Genomic DNA, 23,962 nt, shown 5'->3' with positions numbered 1-23,962 from the left:
TCAGTGGAATTATTTTGATTAGTAAGTATGATGATTTTTAAAATATTGAAAATTTTAAAACGTTGTAATAAACGTTATAAACCTATTATAAAATAATCTATTATGACTACGTTATATTATGTTTTTATAAATGAATTAAACTTCGAAGTTTTCGAAGCAGGAACATTCAGTTTTTTAATACAATATTGTGCTTTCATTAAAATTGTATGTATAAATCTATATGGCTTGGTAATGATCATAAATATATAATTGAATGATTCGATCAGATTCAAAATATATGTCATATATTAAAGTTTTGAAGCCAAATATATGAAGATAATATTTAGCGCCGAGATGAAATAATATATTAAAATTAATAATAACTTATTCGTCTTAAACGGTATAATTACGTGAAAGCTCTTCCTTCAAAATATACATTTATCGTGGTGTTTAATCATTAGAACCGCTGCTTTTTAATACAAAACTAATTTTAATTAACTATACATTAATTACCTACAATATTAGCAACCATCAACTACGGATTATTTAATATTTTAATATTAAATACTATTATAATATATTCCAACTGAACGGAAAGTTAAATAATTAATATTTCTTAGTCCACTAATAACTTTTATGTACATCTATTTTTCAAAAATCAATTAAATAATTTCAATTTAAGTTCATTATTGTGTCGTATCAATTAAAATATAATTAATAGTAATTACTAGTAGATAGGTAGTATTTAAAAACTCTTTTTATTTAATTTTTAACTAACTTATAAATTTGGTAAACGTGATATTTTTTTTATTTTTTATTTTATAACAGTATAATTTTTTTTTATCTTTGCTATATTTTATAGATGCGTAATATGTAATATATATTGTATAAAGATACTTATATGATCGTTCACTATCATTATTTAACATAACCTCGAAACCGAGAATGGATGTATTTGGATCAATTAACTTTATAATATATTTTAAACAATACAATTTTTAAACGGCTAAAGTCTCGTTAACTATTGAAATTATCAATTAAAAACCATCGCCTATAACAAACATATTGTCTCGCTGGAATAAAATTACATGTAGGTACGACGTATGCATAATTTCGTTACGTTTACTTACTATTACAATTCTACAGAGTAAAGTTGTATTTAAAAATAAATAAAATTGGTCATTTTATGATAATATTGTTTACCAACAAGTGAAATTTATATATAAATATTATATTCATTCTATTAAAATATTTATCAAGTCACAAATTAATATTTAAACAATATCTGTTGTGGTTTTTAGTTTTATTTAAAAAAATGTTTTCAAAAAAAAATATATATTTCTATGAAGTATAGTTACCACTAAAATTAAACTAAAATATTAAAAATTGTACCTATATCATGTACGTCAACATTTAATATTTACTTTTACATTTCACATGATATGAGATTATCTATAACTAATCTATTAACAGCTGTTTGTAATTGATTGTTTTAGTTTTGATTTGTTGGATTTGTCTCTAGGCGACTAGGCCAGTTTCTTTTAAGTTCCTTTAGTTGGGTTAACCAGAAGTGGTTTTAAATAATTTAGAATTGGCAGTAATTTCTAAGCTGTTTGTTAAACTCTTACATACGAGATCGACTGCGGGCTAAGTGATTTTTTCATTTTCTCACGACAAACGGAGAAATTATTTTTTTTTTTGGATTTTATAATTTATATATGTGGAGATGGGGTTTTGATTACTTGTTTCTCTATATCCATATTCATCTAAACGGGGGGGGAGGCTGTTTAAATCATTTTCAACTAAGGTGGCATTGCGGTTATTAGATGTATATTGTGAAGTAATCCCCTGGTTAATGGACTTTGCTTTTGGCGTAGATCCTAGGGAGCGGAAACGTTTAATCTATATTGGTGAACCTTACCAGGACGTTTTATCTGTGTCAGAGTCTATATCATTTGTATCTCTATCATTACCGATGTCGATTTTTTATGGTTTATTTATTTAATTGATGGTATTCTAGTATAGAGCTTAGTTATGTTAGTTATGTATAATATATTCATTGGTGAAATATCTATTTAACACGTTTTATCTAAAGTTATTTCTGAATTGCGATTTTAGATTGAAAAATGTATTTGAATATGAAATATTTTAATATATCATGTAGGCAGTAAATATTTGTAGAAATTGAATTACATACATTTTTATAGTTGGTTATCGACAAATAAATTCATTGTAATTAATTAATTAATTAATTAATTTTTTAATTAAAATTAATTTATAGGGTAAATAATAATCTTGTGCATATACACCTGTCAAAATAATAAACATAGATCGTTATCATTTTTTTACAACCTTTAGTGAGCTATTAATTACATTATGATTATGCTAAATCTAAGTTATTTCAAATTTTAAATAAATATATTATAAACTTTATAGTAATAAAAGTAGGTAAGTGTAACACAATTATTGAAAACGTAAAATTTATTGACGTGCAATTGTATATATTATTTAACTTTTTTGTATATATTTTTTTCTGAAGCTATTCATTAAATTTTTGTTTTTACAATAAAACGTATTATTGAAGTAAAAAAGCTTTCTTGTACTAAAATATAAGATAAAACCGTAATGAATATTAAATAATGATTATAGACTCTTTTCACTTTGCAAAAGCATTATAATATCTAAAATTAATTATTTTTAATTTTATTGAGTATTATATATAGAACCACCAAATACCATGACTTTATTTAATTGAAAAAAACTATAAGCATACGAAAAAAAGTCAACGTATATATTTTAAATGTATCAGTATTGCTCTGTTTCTAACGAAATTTTAGTAAGACATCTTACACAATTTTTTTGTATGCATGTGTTAGAATTTTGACAAATTTCGTCAATAGTTCATATAAACTTTTATTTTAGTATTTAAGTTTTGAAATTTTTTACAATATTCATCATAACTAATTTATACTGAAACCATAATATCTAAAAATGTATAAAGACAATTTTTTTAGACGTTTTAAATTTGAATTTGGACGAAAGTTATAAGTTTATTAAGATTTAAAACTATATCTCACATTCTCACGAATTATTAAGCACTGACAGTAAGTTCCGCTATTGGTTTTATGTTTATGTCTATGCATCCCAACAATTAATTTAAAAATAACGATAAAAGTGTTTGTATTATAACCTATTTTTTTTAATTGTTATATTATATTATGATTAAAATTTTGAAATATAAAGTTCATTATTAAAATTTCGAAGTATAGAGTTTTCATTATTAAATTAATATTTATACGTTTTCCTAAAGTTGTAAATTTGTTTCTACAAGTTCTAATTAAGTTTGGTATTATTAAATTGTTATACTATTGTAAATATATTAATTTATATAATATTATATTTCAAAAGAAACCCAATAAAATATTTGTGATTATTTTAATTTACCGTTTTTTTAACTTTGTCACAAATAAAATTGTAGGTATATTATTGAAATAACAACGATCAAATTTACTATATTTTATTATAATCTATATAACATTGTACAATATAATAAATTAATATTGATTAATTTCGTAATGCGCATTGCGCAACTACATTATATAATTTTTTTTTCGGAATTTATTATGCCCCATATAAATAACCATATTTAAATAAATTTTCGAAAAATAATAAGTTCAGTTATGTTAACTTATTCCTTAAATATTTAAATAATAAAATTATAATATTCTAAATTTTAAATTTTAAATATATGTACTCAAAAATATTTAATTTAAATACATTAAATTCGTGCTTTTTCTACGATTTAAAAAAATATATACTCTTCACAATAATATACAAACAATATTTTAAACACTAATATCGTTGCATGCAATTTAGAATATACCTAAGTGTAATAATAACACTAATACTGTTTTATATGTATTATGAAAACAATTTTATAATATTTTACTAAAAACTATAACATTTTTGGTTTTGTGAAAATCAAATATTATGTAATAAGCAATTTAATTTAAATATATATAAAACATATTTATTTTTATTTTAAAAGTAAATACATCTATTTGTTTTATTGATATTATTATTATTTACAGCTACTAATTGATTTCATTAAATAATACTATTTAACTGTGTAACTGTCAAAAAATTATTATAACTAATATAAACTAATTTTACAACCATTTCTACATTTTAATATAAACGATACCTACTACACAGTTAGTATACCTAGATACGCCTGAGTTTAAGGCATTTCCTATTAGGTATTTGGCATTATAATATTATCATCGTTATTCTTTAAACATACAATTAAACGTACTTTATGGAATATAAGTACCTATAGTACCTATACAGTCTAATAATTAAAAATTAATCTTTGTCAAACACTCAAACATAACATCACATATATTTTAGTAATAAAAATAAAAAATAATCTATCATTTTCCTTTAGGATTTTAAATTCCAATCATGGAAGTTTACAAACAGCCCTGTACGCATTTACGAGCAGACTATTCGCACGATTGAAATGTAATCCTTTACCAGGAATTACACATCACAAACGTTTAAATAATGAAGATCGATAAAACAGAACAATGTAGCGTTGATACCATATTATACTCGTAAAGTCGTAATATTATAGTGTATGCTAGCTATAACTGTTAATCCTCATCATCTGCACTTATGATATGGTGCAATGCTACCATTATAATACCTACTATAGATCACTAAGTGTATTCAACTGTATTCATTTATTAATATAATTTTTACTCCCCGAAAACCACAACATATGGTAAACGAACCAATACAATTGGAGCCGTTTAATGGGAATAAAAATATGAAATATGTCACGAGATGGCAATAAAAAAATTAGACGTTTATTTAGTCTTATACATTTTATTTGAAGTGCTGTGTCAGTTCACAGCCACTATTTATAACACAGTTTTATTAGAAAACAAAATTGCTGTGATAATAATATAATAATAGGTAGATCATCAAACGTTGCATTTATATCGATTATCGATACACTGCATACAAATAAAAAAAAAATATGTGTTAGTGGGGGCCTACAAAGTATTGTGTTTTTGAATTGGCACGTCCCATTTATACGATAATAATGTTTTGCTTATTTATACTAATATATTATTATTTGTTTTTTTTCTTTTATAGACAAGAACCGTAACCGGACCAGAATACGAGTGCAATCGAATGATATTAGAGACTCGGCGTTCTTATCGAAGGACGAAAGTACGTCATAACCGTTTGTGTCGAACCCATAAAATTACATTTCACCTCCCATGATTTTCGTATTCATCCTATGCGTTCAATAGGGTACAGAGTGCGCAAAAAAAGTATAATGCACCAATACTACAATGCGATAATGTTAAGCAAAACGTTTACCGTCTAGGGGAGGTTTCGTTCTGATTGGATTATTGTGCGAGTGCGTCAGACTGTACACAACCAATTTAAAATGCTTAGGTACATCGAGAAGTTAACACAGATTTATTTTTTCGTTTTAAGTAAAAATAAAAAAAAGGGAATAATAAAAACATCATAACGTTTTTTCACTTATTTTGTTTCTTCAACTCTAAATAGTAATAATAATAATAATAAAAAAACAAACAAACACGGCTCATAACTTGTGCCGTAGTCCTGTGTGTCAAACACACTGAGTCGTCGAGAGAAAACTAGAATATAATTTGCAATATAAAGAACGAAGACCCAAAAAAAAAAAGGTTCAGTTATAATAACGGTAATAACCTAAACCGAAAGATTCTTATTTTTTTTTTTTTTACCTCATGTTTATAATTTTTGATTCGCCCGGAGCACACATTTTTCGTACACATAAAAATGAGGCAGTTTATATTTTTCACTAAAACTTTTAGTAGATTCCTCGGTAAAGTTTTCTTTTAAAACAGGCTATTATCGTTTACCGTATTTGAAGAAAGCAAGTTTTATTTTATATTTATGTATTACTTATTACGTCATTTAAATATATATTGTTCATAATATATATATACTCATTATGCACTGTTATATAATATAATAATAATAATTGTTTGACTCAAACAATATTTCATTAATTTGTATCAGTTTCATGTTTTCTGTAATAATTACTGTTGGATGTAATGTGTACGTTTACCATTTCAGATTTTTGTTAACATAAATACTTATTGACGCATTTAATTGCACTACTGCAGTACTACGCATAAAACACATAATGTTAGACATTATTAGAAGAACGCCAAAAAAATAATATTTATCGTGATTCAAAAAATACAAACATTTTATTATTTTAATTTACACAATTTAAGGATTATTTAATAATCCTAAAACCTTTTCAAACTTTTATTTTTTATATATATATGGTGTATCATAATGACCTAACACATTCGAATCTAATTTTCATGTAAAATTGTCATATCTCCATGATACACGGTGTATTAAATTTAATTTAACTTACAACTCGTCATAAGATAGTATGGACAAATTCAATTTATAAAATATCATATTCTCGACAATAATTTGTGATTGTGCTTTAAATTAACTATAAATGGTTTAAATGTTAAGTACATACCTATTCAAATAAATACAAAAATGTAGATAATATTTTGTCCATAAGACACGATGTCCATGATGTACCTAAACGAGTTTTAACTTTCCAGACTTTAAAGCCATGCGATGATAATGACCACTCAAACGTATGGAATTCTGACCGCTCCTTTATGATAATTATTAACCAAACCATAAAATTCAAGTCACCTATGACATTTAGAACAATGAATTATCATGGGTCTGAAGAAACATAAGCACTTCACTTCATAATCTTTTTTTAATCTTGAAATGGGTCCTTGATGGTATCATTTCTTGATTTATATAATGGACAATGATATGTTAAATATATTGTGGTGTTGTAGCCTTGTAGGTATTATAATATCTTTATATTTTATATCAGAGCTTGGAGTTGATCTTTTAAATTATGAACAAATCGACCTGTACAATAATTTAGATCAATACAAATTGTTGTAATCTTATATTAATTATTATTCAACCACGTAATTGAATTTATAATGAGACCATTATAAAAAAATAATAAAATATTCTAATTAATTTACTTAATATTGTTGGGTATTATATCAAATTAATAATTTATTATAATAATAATAGCATTATGCTGCCATAAGTTATGATTTTATGACTTAATAAATTACAATTTTTTCTTTATTTATAATTTTTACGATCTGTAATTAGTTAACAATATTCAATTAGTAAGACTGATATTAGTAACAGATGGCATGATAACGCACGGGCGGAGTAATTGCCAATTGGATATTGATGTTATAAAAGTTAAGATAGTCACCTATATCTGTCATTCTGTCATTTAATAATTTTCATTGATAGTTCATACATGTGTTTCGCAGGTAAGCCGTTGGTTAAATATTACTCCTAATAAGTAATGAGTATTTTGTTGCGGTGGGAAAAGTTGGCGGTCAATGTATACGAGAAGGACATTCTCAATTTCTCATAATGTACTATATAATGAAACTGCAATACAGTGACTTGCTTTTGTTAACTTTAATTCCCCGTTCATTGTGCCAAAGAGAAAAGAGATCTTGAAAAATTCTATTCTATCTAGAGATCATAGTGTATGGCAGTGTACAAAGCATATGACTTTATCACCATCAAAGTCATCTACAGTCAGGGGCGTGCCCATGGGTGGAAGATAGGGGTTAACCCTCATGGGATCGAGAAAATAATAATAATATATAATATAAAATAATAATCTTATTTAAATAGTAAAAATAAAAAATAAAATACAAAAAAGATACACTAAGGTATTAATCATTACTATATTAATATATTCTACACTGATTCATATTTTACATCAAACTTTTACTCTCTTTTACGACTGTCTGTGTCATCAGCAGAATGTCTACCTTTTATTAACCATGATTCATTACGACTATACCTAAGTACGTTTGCAGCATGAACCGTGTTATAAGTGATCCCCTCGAAGCTTGTAAATAATAGTGCAGCAACAGTTTGTATATTAAATTTGGTGACATTCTTGATGATCAAATTATTTCATTAATTGCACTCAAGTGAAACAGAACGTTAAAATTTACTTTTTCGAACCGGGACGCAGTACTTTAAGTCGCGTAATTTCGGTCAATTCCAAACATTGGATACCTAATGTTCGTATAGTTATGACGTATAGATTAAAATAGCATAGGAGAAATTATTTAAAAAAAACTATTTGTGCTATTGATATTTTTCGTTTATGCATCGAGCTCACTGACTTGTTTTAGTTTTATAACTAAAATTATTTGATTTGATTTGATTCTTATATAGTACTCTTTACATTAGTTACACGCGCACTCTACTGTATCATTTAAATAATCCTTAAATATTATCTTCTAACGTGTACGTAGTTTATTAGAAAGTATTTATTTAAGAACAACATTTACAATTATAATAAAAATTACACAGCTTAAATTTCAAATACAGTAAAACCTCGATGAGACGGAATCGCTTGGGACCATGCAATTTTTCCGTATTAACAGGGTTTCCGTTTTACCGAAGTTCCGTCTTATCGAGGTTTTACTGTAATACCTTTGATTATGTGCCCCGTCATAAGTTCATTAAAGAATTTTTCGTGGGTCTATAGTCTACTTATAACAATATTATTATTATTCAATTGTCATCAAACTTACGTGATACATGTAATCTTGCAGATAACGAATTGCAGACACATTACGACGATGATGGTGAATTTGAAGAATACGATTCCGGATCGCAAACTCACGGTCTAGCTCTCTACACCGCAATTGTAAGCGCAATAATGTTGGTGTACGTGCACGAGTGACTCCAAAACACTACAAAATATACACTGTCCAATAAACTTACGATTTATAATAATAATAATAATTTACTTATATGCATAGATAATACTATATTATGTTGTTAAGTCTGAAATGTTTTTGATCTTTTTTCGTGGTTTGATTTTATTTTTCTAGTCCGATTTCTTGAAGTAATGTATTGATTACTATACACTTGAATTTAAACACGTAATACCATGTATTACGAATAGATTATAATAAATAAGTATATATACAGGGTGATTCTTTTAACAGTAAATACTTATTATTTCAATAAGTATTACATTTTAGATTTTTATTTTAAATAGTCTGAATCCACTGTGAATCAACATTTGAAAAAAATATATATTGTCATAATTTTTTTAAATTTTAACTGTTTTTAAATCATAACATCTCACATTTCTAAGTCAACTTCTAACTCGTATACATTTTAAATACATACACTGAACAATAACTTAAAAAAATAACAAAAAAATAAAATAACCATTATTATTTTTCAAAAATGTAAAAATATTGTTTATAAACTAAAAAAATATTTTTAGTAACGTCAACACTTTTTGAAGTAATACGTAGGTATTTAATGTTAAAAGAACCATACAAAAAAAAAAAAAAATTAGAATTAATTGATAGTAAAATAAATGTTGTAGTAAGATTAAAGTATATTCTATAATTTTATTTTACAGAAGTGTATATAATATAGTGAATACATAATATTATTTCATATGTATTATATATATAATATATATAAGTATTTATAAATATATATGCGTGTATAATGTGTACATAATACTTTATACACAAAGGAACTCCGTTAGCATTGTTTTAACTTAAAATAAATTATAAGAAAATAATATTGTTATCCATTATCGTAGATTCGTTTTAGTGAATTATTTTTTTATACTAGTCCTGTCTAATATTTTTGTCTGATTAAAATGTGTTGTGTCTTGTGTGCATATCTATTTATATTAAGCGTGTACAATTTAATTAGTTGCAAAAAATAAAAAAATACGCATTTGTAAAATCACGCTAGGTAAAAAAAAAGACTGAATGAATGAGTGAGCATCAAGTATATTTTGTACCGTAAACTTGGCTCTCCATTAATTAAATAATAATGATCGTTTAACGAAAATGTCTGTATTATTTTACGACTTAAGATAAATTCGTATGTTTAACGAACATAAACTTGTACATATCATTTGATGCTATCCAGTATCCATACCGAACTATTCTCAAATCCGCACCAAATTCATTGCATTGTAATTATAACACATTTATGCGCAGTATTAGGTACCTACGACTAATATTATAATATATTATAATTATCATTGTTGTTATTATTGTAAAATAAATCAAATATGATAATACGTATCATACGCGGTGATCTTACTTATAAGTTGCAATACCTACACTAAATACTCCCTATACACTGCAAATCTTTTAAATTAATATGATAAGGATATGAGAAATAATTTAAAATTATTAAGTATTCGTTTGGTGTTATTGGCTATTGCATAGCTAATATTCATAAGTTAAATGGATACCTCTGTTGCATCATACTTTAAACGACCGTCGATTTTACATAGAATACATTTTTATAGTTTAAGAATCATTTACTGTGTAAAATAATTTTTAAAATACTCTAAACAAATTGTTTACTAGGGACATTTTGTTTATTTTGTTTATAGGTATTTAAAAATAAGACAACATGTATTATATATTATAATATTATAGTTTAATAGTACATAAGTATTATAAGTATATTCAATATAGGTAGGTACATTATATTATATTTATTGATAAAACATTTTAATACAGTAAAATTAATAATATCTGTGCATTTCGTCGACAATTAGTAATGATAAATAATGATCTCGTAAGATCTCACAATGTTCACCGACTTGTGCTTTAATAACACATTTTTCAATGTTCAACTTCATAATTAATAACTGTATAAACAGCTAGCACAACTTGTTCAGCTACAGGAATTTAATGGATCCAATGGTTTTATTAAAAACGAAAAGTAGCTAATTATTTGCCGCGTAATCACGTTCGAGTTTTTAACCGATTACTATTTGATTCAAGTCTATAAATAAAAGTGAATTTAGTGCAGTATAATACTTCTTCCCGTCGAGGATAAAGCAATATTAATATAGCCGTTTCACAAAAGTAGATCAAATGTTTCCTTTGGCTGTCTTTTATGTATTTTCATTCGTGTTATAGGCATGATGGTTCAACATTTCACGTTTTTCTTTGCCGACTCTCCTATAGTATGCGTATTTCAACGTGAAATCTTTTAAAATTGTTATTGAAATCTCTAATGGTTTTCGTTTCGATACGTATTATAATAAATTACAATATTTCAGTTACCTACTATACCATATATTATGTATACGTATGTCGGAATGAATTCGCACATATAGTAGCTAAAAACATTCATTAGCTAAAATAAGTTCATTATTTATAATATTACTATACTAACTACATCTATAATATACTATATTATTCCTAATAAAATATTATATTATACGCTTATAACTGTTCAAAAATATTTTCAATCTTACTGTGATGTTCCTATACCTATATTTCAAAATAATTTTTATTCGTACCTATATTATAAAAATTTGATTTTGATTAGGTACGACACTCAATTTTGTACCTACCTATATACTTAAATAATATTAAGTAACATCGGCCGTCATCAGTTGTATTTCATAAATCTTGTACTTAAGTCTATATAACATTAAGATGATCTGTATTGTTTATGTGTAACAAATAACAATGTAACATAATATGTTAAAATAACATTTATTTTATAGTCTTAATTATTTCGTAAATGTTATTATAGTACGATATTTGTTCTATTATTCTAATAATATATTGTATAAGTCTTTGTATAATATGCTTTCGATCGCAAATAATCTGACACTTGATAATATAAATTGTATACTACTAAACGTGCACATTTGTCCATTGACATAGAAATAGTAATATTATAAATCATAATAATCATAATAATTATTTTTATGATCATTTGTGTAATTGTGTAAAAATATTATTAAAGAATAAAAATAAATACAAAATAATATTACTGTCTACAAAACGAACAATGAAAGCGGTCGACCATATTAATGGTTGATCATCTCATTAATGTAAAACCATTTTATTTATTTCAGTTATTTGATTACTTGCACGGCTAAAAATTATATAATAGCCGTGTAGGTATTGTATTAATATTTGAAAAAAGTTGAAAATATTTACCTATCTGATAAGAATTTGTTTAAAATAGAAATCACACATGTTTATAAAACATTTCTTTGAACTGTTTTAACAGAAATTTAATTATATAATAATAGTATGTATACGTATTAATATATTTTATACTAAATATAATTATCTACTTTATAATGCTTATGTGATATGTGAAGTTAAACTATTTAAAGAAGTTAAAAATGCAATAACTCTATTAATCGTATTATAGAATATCAATAATATCATCATACAGCATTTTATAAAAATAAAAATTCTGGTACCTATTACTGTAACTAACTTCATTGCTGAATAATATAAAATCATACGATATTACAATTAGACAAACTCATAGAAATGTATGAAGCTTAAAGTATTACGAAATATGAAAGATTGTGTATTTACCAATATTTTTCATATTAAAATTAGTCAATCCTTGAGTACTAAATAATATTTATAAATACATTATATTTTATCATTAATCAGTTAGTTGTTAGACTATAATATGGATCTTAATATTCATTCCACGTACCACGTTCACTTAGGTTGTTAGGTTCACAGTTTTATTTGGTCATCACCAGGGAATGGATTTATATACACAAAAAATCCTTAAAATATGCTTTAAAAAATACTGTAATATGCTACAAAATATACACTTAAAATCTAATCATAAAATTAAATTAAACATTATCATCACTTATTTCTTTATCTTCAATCTATAAAATATTAGCTCACGTTCATAAAAAGTGAAAACAAAAATTTAATTCATATTTTACCTTATGCACTGGATGATCAGAAATTGCTAAATGACCAGTCGTAATTTTATCAATACAACGGGTGCTTTATATGAACCACGAAACGTAGAATTAAAGAAAACAATTTGTTTTACATAAAAAGCATATTATTGATATTAATAAATATTTAATAGAAAAATGTTTGTAAATATTTTTTCTAACAAAATAATTATATTATTATTTTGATAAAAAATTCTATCTGTATCTAAATTTTAAAACTATTTCTACCAATTAGGTAATGATAACTACAATAATTATCAAATCAAATCATTAAATAAAATACACAATAAGTAAGTTATTTGTATTTCCTTCTAGGTTGATTGTATATATATATATATAAATCAGTTGATGTCAAACGGCCCTTAAACATATTATTATAAAAAAATATTTTGACAACGTGTAAAAATACAAAAATTACACCACAACATATTAATAAATAGAAGAATAATACATACCTAGTGATTAATTGTCATTTTAAAAATTAGATATAAGTATAAAAACTTTAAATTCGATACAAATATAATATATTATATTATTATATATATGAAATACATGAAATATATAAAAAGATTTAGGTATATACAGGTATATAAAAAATAAAATAAATTATTAATTAATAATGAAATAAATATTTAAATATTACCGTCTATTTTTAGTTATGAATATCATTTAACTTTACTGTTCATTGTTCATAGTAGGTACTTATCTATAAACGCCCATATGAATTTACTTATTACCAATTTTGACAACCAAATATTAATTTAACAATTATTAAGAAGTATTCGATTATATTAAACATAAAAAAAAAAAAATATTAAAACATTTAATTATTATCATAGTTAATAGTTATACAAAACCACAACATTTTTAGTTTTACTCTCGAGAAGGTTATTTATTTTAAATAATTTATAGATCAAATCCTACAAATGATCTATTTTTATGGATATATTGATGTTTATTTATAACAATCCTTGGCAGTACAATCACGGGAGTTATGTAACAAATTACAATTTTCACTCTGTAAATTTCTCCACGTGGGTGGATACATCTCATTAAAACGTTTATAATAACAAACGTGAAACACACGAGTCGGGAGTTATGTTTCAAACATTATATTATGGATTCACGAACTAAATAATAAAAAGTGACGCTATTCGTTAAATCATTGTGATAATTAGGGCTGTGAATTTAATGCACTAAAAAACCCTAAAAATTGCTTTTAAAATGTCAAAAATTATGGTATAAAATGCACTTAAAATGGTTTTGAATTTAACATTTATGTATATTGATATTAGTATATTATATGCATATTGCATACAAATGTATTTATTTAATACAAAAAAAAAAATTATGAAAAAGTTGATTTTATTGTAATTTTTATTTTAAAGTTGATTGGTTCTTTAATAACGCTATTCACCTGAAACGGCTAAAACATTTTTTTTTTTAAGTTTTTAAAGATGTTAATTGACGAAATTTAATTAAAAATACTGTATAATGAACTTAAAAAAGGAAAATATGACCTAAAAATATTATAAACACCAAAAAATGCAAAAAATGCAAAATAAAAGTTTCATAAATGGATTTGTTATTACATAACTCAAATGATGTACTAACAAAGCTACGTTTCACAATTACCACAATTTTTACTATAAATGCTCAGTTTAAACATCAATCGAAACGTAAAAAAATATGACTAATTCGATCATAATCCAAAATATAATATTTTCTTCTCATTTAAGTAATATATCAGAAATGAAAGTACTACAGATGGTATTTTAGAGATACAATTATTCATGTAAGTATGATTAAAATTTCATAGTGTAAATTTTATTTTGACTTTATTGTGTTTTAATATTATATTATTATTATATTATAATCGCCTAACAATATGTAATACATCGCTGTATACAGCACTAAAAATATTACTTGCTAAAAGCATTAAATCTAAATTTACAGTAGGTACTGTATAGAATTTTCATTGTCAAAACAAAACTTCGCAGTAATAGTATCTAAAAACGTTTTCCTCGAAACAAAACTAGTCATAATTTTTAACACAATATTCGCTAATGTAGTTTTATTTTTCCTAAATAGATTTCCAAAAAAAAATCACAACATTGATCTCAGATACTAGATTCAAATATATATATATATATATATTGTTATTATAATATAGAACCTCTTGCGAGGTAAAATAGTATATAATATAATAAACGAATAAAAGAATATCAATGGTAAAAAGCTAATTTTAATTAGGTTAAGTGAGGTTAATTGCCGACTATATCGCAGCAAGCACCATTGATTGGCTCGGATGAGTTGGATAATATAATTTAAGTATGTTGCATACCTCTAATATACGTCATAAAATGTATAAAAATAATATCATATATGACAGTGGCATCTAGCGACGCAATTGAGCGGTAGTCATCAGTAGTCCTTTAATGTCCGCATAAACGACGGTAGATAGCGCTGCCATTATAGACTGTATTCGTAGACCGTTCGTACAATCGTACGATACACACGTAACGCATACCCACTAACCAGTATGCCAAATGGACGTCGATAACAATAATATCTGTGATTAATATTGTGTTATATTTTATTATTATTTAAGTCAATTTTAATATAATTCGGAGTAGTGATAGCAAGAACAGCTTAGGCATGTCAAAAATGTCAACCTTTAAGTTTATAAATTATAACTAAGTATGCGTTACTGCGTCAGTATGTAAACCATAAATTGTGTAAGCTTAGATACTGACGCAATTGAATTGCGTTATGCAGAAACTTAAAGAAAGTAACCATCACACGCATTTTGTATATTTTATTTATTTATTTATTTATTTATTTATTAATTATTGTAAATTTATTTTACTATTAGGTAGGTTGAATTTATAAACTTGATTACTTGAAGTCCACACAACAGAGGTGCTAAATAGTGGTTTTAAAGCATTATAATGTCATAAATAAAATAGTTACGAGGATAAAGGCACGAAGGCGAGTAGCCTACAAGTTCCTGAGAATAATGTTTTAAAATTTAAAATTATAATAAGATCATTCTTTGTCATTTAAATAAGAAATTTCGTTCACTTTTGAACTTAAAATATCTTGAAATATTTTTTTGATTTTATGGTTTTTGTATGAACTAGGTATTTTTGAAAAACTTTGTTTTACATAAGCCATACTTGGCTTTATAATAATTAATCATTTTATAAATGTTTAATTACAATATTATTTACTAATTTTCGCGATTTTGTCGAATTTTATCAACATTTAAACTACAAATGTATATATAAAGTGTGAAAATATATGTTTATACATTTATATTAGAACAAGTTATTTGGAATCTTATTATATTCAATTTTTAAAGTATTTTGCTGAGTGAAATATTATTTTTATAAAATTGAATCATTTTTATAATTGAAAATTTTTAATGCTTATTAGTTATTACTTATTAGTAACTTAAAAACAAACAAAATATTTTTTAAATAATGTACCATGTGAAGAAAATGATAATATAAACATTTGATGAACATTTTTTTTTAAAGATTTTTTGAATTAACACAAAATATCGAAAATCGATTGAGGAGAAATTGAGGACAATTTACATTGCTCGTAAATAAATAAGCCTTTATAAGAACTATATGTATATTATATGTTTTTTATTGACAGAAATAAGTTGTTAAAATATTTTACACTTATAGATGTCAAGTCATTTAGTTATCTAAGTATCAGTGAATCCTTAATACCTATGTAGTAACTAGTAATTAATTTTCAAAGGTTTGTGCGTTAAAAATTTTTATATTACGGACTTGCCGGGCGCAATGGAGTAAAAATATGTTGTGAAAATGTTAATTTTTATTGCATATTAAACTATTTTACAATTATTATTGTAAAAAAAAAGTATTTTTATAAATATTACAATATTACAGTTTGTTCTCTATTTTTATATGAACTGAAATAAATATAAGCAATATTGCATAAACTCAATATTTTGAAAGAATAAAACGTCCTCACAACGCGCCGATTGGAAAAATATAAAGATTATTATTTTTAAATTGTTTTATTTTTATTATATATATTATAGAAACTTTTATAATTTTTCATATTAACACATAATACGCCTTTGTAATTTTCAAACGAACAAAATCTATTATCTTAGAGAGAACTCAAAGGATGACGGACACAGAACCATCACATCACATTATCCAGAATCCACTTATAATACATTGCCCAAGGGACCTGAAATTGTACAGTAATGAATCACGACATAAAATATTGACGAAATCAACAGCATAGAAACTACGTTGCCGGGTAGGAAGAAGCCCGTCAATACAATTACCCTAAAACCATCAACAGCAACAAACGCCCTAAGCATACAAAGTATGGGGTTACGCTTCACGGAGTAAAGGGTCGACGGGGAACAGCAGAGTTTATTCAACAACTTCTAAAGGAAAAAATCAAAAGGGGAAGTAAAACAGCCCGTGATGACAGCCATACCACATACACCAGATTAACATATTTAAAGGACAAAAGGTGTACGTTCACAGGCACCGACCCCGATTGTGACAACGGCCACATCCCGAACACTTTATTTCACCCCAAGAATATTATTAAAAATATCAGTCATAGGTATATATTATATACATTTATATAAATAATAGGTACACAATAATATTAAAAACGATAATAAAAAAAAAATGGAAATTTTATAATAGTAAGTCCATACAAAACAGCTAAGTGGTACCTAATACCTAATAAAATAATAGTAAATAGAACAAATGTATGGTAATATAATGATAAAAAAGTATATTTATAATATTGCTTAGATTTATATTTTTAGCCAATATTTGGAGGTAGGTACTCAAAACGATTTAGAAATTATAAATTATTTAAGTTGATGCGTGATGTTTGGAATCACTAATATATATATAAATATATTTATTACCTGACCATTAGGAGGCAACTAGTATACTAGATCCTTTTCATTGACAATACAATTTAGGGTAGGTACTTCGGGATATAAAAATGACGGTAAATATTAGTTAGTTAGTTACGTACAAAAAAAAAGGTCCTGATAATAATATACGTAAATTGCGGCCCGTATTACTCAGGTACATACGTAAGTTGCGGTACGCATTTCTGTCGTATAGCCGTATACGTTAATTGCGTCCGACGAAAAATTCGATACTATTAATGTATTACAACTGTAGAGACTTACAACGAACACATGTTAGTTCACCGATAACATTTCGAGTGCACGAATAAGTTGGTGATTTCTTTTTAATTTAAAATAGTGAATTAAACAATACTTTTAATATACTAATATATCTTTTCATTAAGCTATACACGATGCTGCAAATTTTGCCTGGCCTTCAATTCAAATAAAGGGGATAAAGGAAGTAGATTCCATCCAGGACAAAGTTGGCACAGAAAAATTCAACAGCTAGGGCTTAGTACCGAATACCAGAAAAAAAATACTGAAATAAGCAATTTTTTACAATTCTTTTTTGGACTTCCTTTCTTAAATCCACATGGTGTTGAAAACTGTTTTACAGAAAACATTATGGCTATACTACTCGAAGATGCAAGGATATTAAAATTAACTGACTATATATATTAGAATCATGTATAAAAAATGAATGATTATGGTATTATGATATGGGCAGAATATGTATCGTCAACATTACGCACGACAAACAATTGTGAATCGTTTCATAGAAAATAAAATAATTCATTTAATTCTTCTCACCCAAATATTTTTAATTTTATAAATATCTTAAAAATATACAAACTGATACTTTACGAAGTCAGGGTTCGCTAAACAGAATAACGATTGAAAGAAAAGGATATACCTATTAAAAAAAATAAAAATTAAAGAATTGGAAACCTAAAAAATGACTCAAATTGAATTTGTAAGGCAATTATCATTCAAATGTTTACCTTATTCAATATAATTCTAATAAGTTATAACTTATAACTTATAATAAATAAATTAATTGAAATAAATAAATATTTAAAATTTAAATAATAATAATTAATAATATGAAATTTATAACCAATTATAGAAACCAAAATTTTTAACCATACCAATGTTAAACAGTAATATTGACAGTCCTAAGTCTGTTAAAATGAGAAGGAAAATATTGGTTAAAAATTTGTTACATAAGTACATTTTACGATGAAAAATATTATATTATACGAACAACGCACGACGGTTGTCGAATGTTGAACTACACGCCTCTTATTGTGTATACTACTTTATATTATTAAAGCGAGGGTTCTAAATTTAAAATATTGAAAAATATATTTTCTTCTTTTAAACGTGTTCGATTCTAGTTAGTTAGAAATAATATATTGATTATACACAAAAAATATTGATAGTGAATATGCAAAAATATTCACTATAAATTTTTGATATTTTTTTCGTAGTTCTGGGAAAAGAGTTTAGGCTCACTAAACAATAAATCAAATAGTCCAAAAATTATTGACCTTTTTGGCTTCGGGAGGCGGACATATTATATCAATTGCACCAGAAATCGCAGGTAAAGAAAAAAAATTATGGGATTCAAAAAAGGTTATACATCAACTGCGCTGAACGATATTGAGGTCCAAAAAAGGTTATACATTAATTGCGCCGGCGATACTGAAGTTTCTACAAATGCCTGCGAGTCGTTTCACTCAGCATGCGGAAAATATTTTTACTCAGCACATCCAAATACTTTTGTATTTTTTGAGTTTTTAAGCTTATACAAGTACATCAAAATTAAAATTTTAAAAAGAAAATAAGATACAAAATTGAAAATAGTAAATATAAATAACAAAAAAAAAAACATCGATGATCATATTTCAAGATATAAAAACAGTACCTACTATTAATATGTTTCAATTTGTCAAGTCGGTAAGTCACCATTACTAAAAATGAAATTCCAATTACACTTTTTGACAATTTAATCTATAATATGTATTTTAATATTTTACGATTTTTGAAAAAACACTTTATTTTATATGTTTGATTGTATTAAAGACTTAATAATTTAATTTAATTTATTGTGTACTTTTTAATTAAAATAGAATATCTAATAATATTATAGTATCTATATAATATTATATATTCCTGGTGCAATTGATGTATACCAAATTAATTTGTGATAAATTTACTGGCGCAAAAGATGTTATACCTTTTTAGTTTGTGATAAATCCACCGGTGCAAAAGATGTATAGATTTCACTATTTCAGGTAGTCTAGAAAAATTGGCGCAATTGACAAACACCGCGGGAAGCAACTAGTATGCGTCTCCCTCAAGACATTTTGTACACTACACATATAATATTTATTAACTATCAACAAGTTGTAAAAATTAGTTAAGTCCGTTACAGCTAGGTGACGTAAATAGGTGAAATATAAAATGTTGTATTTAAAACCTATGTGTTTTTTTCATAACTTCATATTGATCTTGCAGTTGAATTATTCAACTTGAATATATTATCTTTTTAAATTTAAGTATGAACAACTTAAAGAACATTGTATTAAATTTTCAAGCCTAAGCTAATAGTAATTGAAAGTCTTATACTTTTTTAATAACCAAACAACATGTACATCAACCTTGAATTTGACGAATTTTATAAAAACTTTTAATGCTTATAAAAATAAAACCGTGGTTATGTATCTTAAATATTTTTAAATACGTTTTATAATTACTTATAATATTACAACTAACCTAATAACTTTTTATAGAATTTGCAAACTTTTTGGCTAAATGAAAAATTATTTATAGATTATTATAGAATAAAAACTAAAAGAAATTAAAAATATCAAAATATACAAAATATTAAAAAAATTATATTATGGGAACAAAATTATTGAATTACAATTTTACGAAAATTCTTAATACCGGCAGATATTTTTTTTGTGAATTACTACAAAAAAATATATTAAAAACCGATTGTAAAGAAATTGTAAGTTATTTTATGGTCGAAAAATCAGTTTTGTAAAAATTTGAACTTCAAATTAATGTGACTTTCCGGTAAATTAATTTTATTATAAATAAAATAATTATAAGGATAGATACTTCCATAAATTTTATACATTTTTAACTAAAAATAATTTGGTAATTTTCATTTGAAAAAAATAAGTTAATATTAAGTTAGTACCTATACAATTATTTTATGTTAATCTTTTAAAATGTTATAGTTTTCTGAATAAGAACTACAAATCTAAAATGTATTCTCGATAATAATTTATCAAATCATTACCAAATACCAAGCAGTTTATGCAATAGCCTAAAAAGTATTATAGTTTTAAGAATAATAACGCAATAACTTCAAATCAAGCCTTATATTAAATAACTGATTTATGATCTTCACATTGAAACAGCCAAACAGGCATAATAATTTAAATTAATAGTTGATTTATTGTCACGCCTACATATTAGAAACATTGCAGTAAACCAAATGCGAAAAATCATAATAATACACGTTGCCGAATTTGCGAATACATATAACCTGTACCTATTGGCCATAATTCACGTAAATGGGCGATGCATGTCGCCATCGTGGCCACTACTGTCAATACGACGCGCTACGCTACTAGATTGGCATTACTACTTCAGTAAATGCTTAACATTAATAATAAATTAATTACCTAAATATATTTTTAGATTTTAATTTTATGGACTGATTGACTTCTTAATTTACTTTATAATATTTATAAAGGTTTAATTTTAAGTCTGCAATTTTAATATTGGGCTTCCGCTGCATTGTCGTTTCGTGTGCCAAATATTAAACTATTATCCACGGAAGGGAATAAAAGAAGGCCAGCATTCCCTAAAATTTTAGTAAAATTATAATATGGTATCAGATCTGAGTAAAATATTAGATTCAAATTCTATGAACGTATTACGTAAGAAGTAAAACCCCATGTATAAAAAATGTAATATTTATAATTAGGTTACTTGCTATTAAAGTCGAACATAACACTTTAATACCCTTAGTATTAGCATACCAAACTTATGAAAAATCCTATATAAACCCCCAAATAAAAAATTATCAAAACCACTCCAAACAAAAATTCTAGTAACGCTACTGATTTGATGTAATTGTATTGAGTAACATATCGCCAACATACTTAATAGTTTATATTAAACATTAAGCCACACGGTACAATGGGGACCTAAATATATATTTTGTTCTAAACTTTTTAAACCTAAATTACAATAAATGAAATACAATAAGTAAGTATTATGACATTGTACTATAGTTAGTATTAGTATTGCAAGTGTTGGCAAGTGTCAAAAATTATATTATATTATATTAAAATGTGTTGGATATTATCTTATTTTATTAATTATTTGTGTATTACATTATTAACTAATTACCCATATATGTGATTATTAAAAAAAATAATTGATTAAATCGATAAATCATAGTTAATTATATTAATATAACACTTTGGTGACAGCAGGGGTTAGTGACCGCAGAATCAATATATTAAATATTTTCAGCAGTTCGTCGGTTCCCTTTATTTGGGAGAAATATAGTCAATCGTTCCTACCGCCTCTCAATTCCCTCTCATACATCTATATTCAGTATTCCCGAGTGCGATCAATATCGGTCCGTTTCTCCTCGAAACCACGCCCATCACAGTATCACCATCCAGGCACCATATTATAATCGTGCTTCTATCCGCTTGTAAGCGCTGCCTGCAACAGCGTCAGCGTCAGCAGCAGTTTAATCCAGACGACTTGGCTTTGTTATTTAGTCGCCATTTTTATTTCGTTTTTCGTCGAATCAAGTCCTTGCATCCGAAAAATACTATTTTAAACATTTATCTTATATCATTAAAATATTTAATAATATTAACATCAATCGGCGTCTATCACATCTATATATATATAATTCTATTTTCAATTGTGCAATATCAAGGTAAGGGTAAATATGAAAGGAAGATATTATCTATTTATTATCTATTTATATTATTATATTTATAGAATAATATTTGATGCAACAATTGAGCAACAAGTATTGAACAAGTCATTACGTAGCGTAACGGTAAAAGATATTTAAATCGTCTACGCCAAGTTCGACAACTCAACTTTGGAGGTAAATAATATGTGCAATATCCAGTAATAATATTCAGAAGAAAATCCAAATATGAGACAAAAGTGGCAATTATTAAAATTTAGTTAAATTATTTTTATAATAACCAGATATTCTAATAAATAGTTTTAGCTATTGGTTTTTGAGGTATCAAGGTATAATATCACAATAATTGATAGAAATTGTATCTATACTATAATGATTGGTGATTTGATAAAAATGCAATATAAACAATTTATCAATTATTTATACAATTTTATCATATTTACCTGTTGAACGTATTTCTTGGCTATTCTGTGAATAACATCAATTTATTATAATATTTTATAAATTCAACCTAGTGAACATGATGGTATATGAAGGTAGCCGATACTTTCTGTACCTGTTTATTAAATTAAATCGATTTTCATTTTAAGAGATCTACATCGCTATGTCTCGACTGTATAACATAATAATATTATATGTAATATTAAATATATTAACTCTTATTATAATTAGGAATTACGATTCATTAAAAATATAGCGTTTTTATGTGTAAACCATGGTTTAATGAAATTAATAACTTTAAAAATATTCTAGTCTTAATACTTTGAATTCATAAACTTGATATACTACAATACTAGTACAGTGTTACATAAAATTAATTTACAATTTTAATATAATTTGTTAATCAGAAAAACACAATACTAACTACTAAGTATCTATTAAAATTGTTTACAACCTTATAACATTAATATGACCATTGACCATTGGCCACAAATACACGTCTGAATTCCATACCCCAAATTGAAATACTATTATTTTAGTCTTTTTTTTTTCATTTTATAATTACTGTCTACTGATCCCTGTTGGTAAACCTAAATATCGATTTTTTATTATTTATTTAGATTTATTTTTTAGATTTAAGGCTAATTCATATAAATTTACGATGAAATATTGTTGTAGATTCACAATGTTATCCTTATTTCAGCAAAATAAA

General features: G+C 25.2%; 1 protein-coding gene across 1 annotated transcript in view; it reads left to right on the top strand.

Moving 5' to 3' along the window:
- LOC132930121 (neurotrimin-like) overlaps positions 1-11,937 on the top strand; it is a 171,030-nt gene extending 159,093 nt beyond the window's left edge. The window contains exons 9-10 of the mRNA XM_060995802.1: positions 5,143-5,220; positions 8,709-11,937. Of these exons, the coding sequence (XP_060851785.1) occupies positions 5,143-5,220; positions 8,709-8,839 (209 nt within the window). The 3' untranslated portion in view covers positions 8,840-11,937. The remainder of the gene's footprint in view (positions 1-5,142; positions 5,221-8,708) is intronic.
- Positions 11,938-23,962: the final 12,025 nt, after the last annotated feature.

The sequence above is a fragment of the Rhopalosiphum padi genome, chromosome 4 (assembly GCF_020882245.1).
Source record: "Rhopalosiphum padi isolate XX-2018 chromosome 4, ASM2088224v1, whole genome shotgun sequence".
Lineage (NCBI taxonomy): Eukaryota > Metazoa > Arthropoda > Insecta > Hemiptera > Aphididae > Rhopalosiphum > Rhopalosiphum padi.
This window is presented reverse-complemented; position numbering and strand designations above follow the sequence as displayed.